Source organism: Cebus imitator, unplaced genomic scaffold (assembly GCF_001604975.1).
Source record: "Cebus imitator isolate Cc_AM_T3 unplaced genomic scaffold, Cebus_imitator-1.0 Scaffold188, whole genome shotgun sequence".
Lineage (NCBI taxonomy): Eukaryota > Metazoa > Chordata > Mammalia > Primates > Cebidae > Cebus > Cebus imitator.
Genome location: NW_016107503.1, coordinates 5,182,984 through 5,187,382, shown reverse-complemented (window position 1 = coordinate 5,187,382; position 4,399 = coordinate 5,182,984). Strand labels below are relative to the sequence as shown.

General features: G+C 43.5%; 1 protein-coding gene and 1 non-coding gene across 3 annotated transcripts in view; one reads left to right on the top strand and one right to left on the bottom strand.

The window, feature by feature from the left end:
- Positions 1-4,399, top strand: part of PRUNE1 (prune exopolyphosphatase 1) — a 31,656-nt gene that overhangs the window by 16,553 nt on the left and 10,704 nt on the right. For both annotated transcript variants that reach the window (XM_017546303.2, XM_017546304.2), the window contains exons 4-5: positions 1,799-1,983; positions 2,689-2,847. In XM_017546303.2, coding sequence (XP_017401792.1) covers positions 1,799-1,983; positions 2,689-2,847 — 344 coding nt within the window. The remainder of the gene's footprint in view (positions 1-1,798; positions 1,984-2,688; positions 2,848-4,399) is intronic.
- On the bottom strand, positions 549-652 carry LOC119473846. Its single transcript, XR_005203087.1, has one exon. It is a non-coding gene; the product is annotated as a U6 spliceosomal RNA (small nuclear RNA).

Genomic DNA, 4,399 nt, shown 5'->3' with positions numbered 1-4,399 from the left:
TTTTAGAGATGGGGGTCTTCTTGCTTTGTTGCCTAGTCTGGTCTTGAACTCCTGGCCTCAAATGATCCTCCCACTTCAGCTTCTCAAAGTGCTGAGCCACCACGCCCAGCTAGTAGTAAACGTTTCTTTAACGGATGAAGTTGAGACAGAGTCCCAGTTTTCATGCTTTCAGTCAAGGAGAGGGAACTAAGCAAACAGATCATTATAATGGGTGTTAGAGGTCAGTGATAACTGTCATCTCTAGGGAACAGTAGGTACAAGAAGGATAGAGTGGTTCAGTACACCAGAAGAAAGGCGAGAACATCAGGAAAGTTTTCCTGGCAGAGGTGACCCTTAATCTCAGTCTTTTTAAAAATTTATTTTATGGCTGGGCGTAGTGGCTCACACCTGTAATCCAAGCACTTTGGAGGCCAAGGCGGGCGGATCACCTGTGGTCGGGAGTTCAAGACCAGCCTGACCAACATGGTGAAACCCTGTCTTTAAAAAAATAATAATAATAAAATTTTATTTTATTTTTCATTTTAAAGATATATATATATATATGTATTTTTTTTATGGAACACTTCACAAATGTGTGTGTCATCCTTGCTCAGGGGCCTCGCTAATCTCTGTATCATTCCAATTTTAGTGCATGTGCTGCTGAAGCGAGCATTGATCTCAGTCTTAAAAGAGGACTAGGTGTTTGTTTGGTGAATGGGAAGGGAAGAGGGCAAGTGGTTAGGAAAGGCATTCCAGGCAGAGGGTGTAATGAATAGAAGCAAATGCAGGCAGGCATGAAATAGCATGGTGAGCTAGGGGAACTAGAATTTGTTTTGCACAGCTGCATCATAAAATCTGAGGAAGAAGTAGGACATGGAAAAAGATGAGACAGAGGCAGGCAGGAGGCAGATTATGGAGGCCTTGCAGGCCCTTCTAAGTAGATTGGATTTTATTTTAAGCAATGGGGAGCTATTTTAAATTATATTTATTCTGGGTCCTAAAATAATCAGATTTTCTTTTTTCAAATGATCACTCAGGCCACTTTGTGAAGGACAGCCCAGGAAGGCTTTTGGTTGGATGCAGGTGATTGATTAAGAGACTATTGGAATAGTCCAGACAAGAGATATTGAGGGCCTAGAACAGGGCAGTAACAGAGAGTTAGAAACTAGGGCACGGATAGGGATTAAGATAGAATTCACAGGACCTGGTGACCCACATGGAATCTGAGTGTTGAGTGGGTTGTAAAAATAGGAGAGATTTGTTGGGTAGCAAGGCTGTAGGACTGGAAAGGCAACACTAAAGGACAGCAAATGTGGGCGTAAGATATTTGTAGCAGATGCTTCACAGAATTCGCTTATACACTATTTAAAGATGACTCCAATTATAACATTAAAGACAAGAACTGAGAGAAGTGAGGCAGAGGTAAAATGACCAAAGGTCAGTTTTAAATGCTTACCTGGCAGATCACCTGAGGTCAGGAGTTCAAGACCAGCCTGGCCAACATGGCGAAACCCCATCTCTACTCAAAAGACAAAAAAATTAGCCAGGCGTAGTGGTGGGGGCCTGTAATCCCAGCTACTTGGAAGGCTGAGGCAGGAGAATCACTTGAACCCAAGGGGCAGAGGTTGCAGTAAGCCAAGATAGCACCATTGCACTCCAGCCTGGGTGACAAGAGTGAAACTCTGTCTCAAAAAAAAAAAAAAAAGCTTGCCTAAGACATCTGTGCTTTCCTTGATGGGTGGGGTGGAGATTGGTTAGAAGCAGCTGGAGTGTCCCTACCTATCTTTTTTTCTCTTTTCCCGTACCCTCCCCTCCACAGAAGTGATGCAGCCCTAGAGGATGCCGTAGCAGAGGTGCTGGATCATCGGCCCATCGAGCAGAAACACTGCCCTCCCTGCCATGTTTCAGTTGAGCTGGTGGGGTCCTGCGCTACGCTGGTGACCGAGAGAATCCTGCAGGGGGCACCAGAGATCTTGGACAGGCAAACTGCAGCCCTTCTGCATGGTGAGGGTAGCTTTTCGATTGGAACCTGAGTAGTTCTATTCCTATCCCTGAGATGGGAGGGTGGAAAAGTCTAGACTCTTCCAGCCTAACCATATGCTATCAGAGCCATTCAGTTCCTACCAAAGGATGGGATTCTTTCGGGAGACAATTAAGCATCTGTTTAAAGGCCTGTGGGATACTTGTCGGGGAAAGTACAGGGCAACAGACCAAGAAGCTTCCTGTTGGCATCATTTTATGATGGAAGGAGGACTCGCCAAAGCAACAGGAAACAGATTCTAATACCAATTCCTCCAGGAAATAGTGAGGCGACCTTGAGCAAATCTCTTAACCTTTCTTGTTCTCATTTTTCCACTTATAAAAAAAAAAAGAGAGAGAGAGTTGGACTAGACTGTCTCTTCCAACTTAGAAGATTCTTTGATGGGATTTGGCCTACTGAAGAGGTGTGTCTCTCTCTGACTAGGCTGTAAAATCTCCAGGGATTGAGATGCTCAGGCTTTCTACCTTTTCCCCATTTCCCTACCTACATTTTAGTTTGGATTTGGGAGGTCTCAGGACACAGTCAGTCCCAGTTTCTCATTTTGCTTTCAGAGAGTTTGCTGTGCAAATAACTGTATTGTGTTCATTTGGTGTGAAGGTTATGTATGTTCTGGTGGGCGTGTGTGGAGGGTCACAGGATTCAAGTTCCACCATCTCCCTTCTCCACAGGAACCATCGTCCTGGACTGTGTCAACATGGACCTTAAAATTGGAAAGGCAACCCCAAAGGACAGCAAATATGTGGAGAAACTAGAGGCGCTTTTCCCAGATCTACCCAAGAGAAATGATATATTTGATTCCCTGCAAAAGGCAAAGTTTGATGTATCAGGTATGAAGTGTTAACTGTCTTTTCTACCTCCCAGATGAAAAATTGGAAGGCAAGCCTTGTTCATTATATTCTTTTTATTTTTATTTATTTATTTTTTTTTGAGAGAGAGTCTTGCTGTGTTGCCCAGGCTGGAGTGCAGTGGCACAATCTCGGCTCCATAACTTCCACCTCCCAAGTTCAAGCGATTCTCCTGACTCAGCCTCCCAAATAGCTGGGATTACAGGTGCCCACCACCATGCCCAGCTAATTTTTGTGATTTTGGTACAGACAGGGTTTCATCATTTTGGCCAGGCTGGTATCAAACCCCCGACCTCAGGTGATCTGCCCACCTCAGCCTCCCAAAATGTTGTGATTACAGGCGTGAGCCACCACACCCAGCCAATTATTTAAATCTTATACCAGAGAGAAACAAGGTAGCATATTAGCCTAAGCATGAAATAGCATTTACTGGATTGTTCTAACCTGGCTCTTAGTTAGAATGAGAAGGAATGTATTAAGAAGCTTAGGCTGGGTGAGGTGGCTCACAACTGTAATCCCAGCCCTTTGGGAGGCCAAGGCAGGCAATCACCTGAGGTCAGGAGTTCAAGACCAGCCTGACCAACATGGAGAAACCCCGTCTCTACTAAAAATACAAAATTAGCCAGGCATGGTGGCACATGCCTATAATCCCAGCTACTTGGGAGGCCGAGGCAGGAGAATCACTTAAACCCAAAAGGCAGAGGTTGCAATGAGCCAAGATCGAGCCATTGCACTGCAGCCTGGGCAACAAGAGCAAAACCCCATCTCAAAAAAAAAAACCTCAGAAGGGCCAGGTGCAGTGGCTCATGCCTGTAATCCCAGCACTTTGGGAGGCCGAGGTGGGTGGATCACATGAGGTCAGGAGTTCGGGACTAGCCTGGCTGACATGGTGAAACCCTGTTTCTACTAAAAATACAAAAAATTAGCTGGGTGCGATGGTGCGCACCTGTAATCCCAGGTACTTGGGAGGCTGAGGCAGGAAAATCACTTGAACACAGGAAGCAGAGGTTGCAGTGAGCCAAGATGACGCCATTGCGCTCCAGCTTGGGCAACAAAAGTGAAACTCCATCTCAGAAAAAAAAAAGAGACTCGGAGGTTCTAGTCTATTCAAAGAATGTAGGACATATACATAAAATATGCTAAGAGTGTGCTAAATTATCAGAGTGAAATCTATAGAATTGGTTAGGGAGGCAAAAGAAATATTTTGTGAGTATACAAAAGAGAAAGAAAGAGAACAAAAAAACTTCCATATTCTTCTACCCAGCTACCACCTGTTGACATAAAAAAGAAGAAAGAGAGAAAGGAATCACATGCAAACAGTATAGGAAGGGGGAAAAATCCAAAGTAAAATCCTCTGTTCTGGGTTTTGCCCTTCCCTCCAAAGTTCCTTGCTGTAAAGGTAACTATTGTCACCAATTACTTAAGATGATTTTTGATTATATAATTACATTTTCTTTTTTTTTTTTTTTTTTTTTTTTTTTTTTTTTTTTTTTTTTTTTTTTTTTTTTTTTTTTTTTTTTTTTTTTTTTTTTTT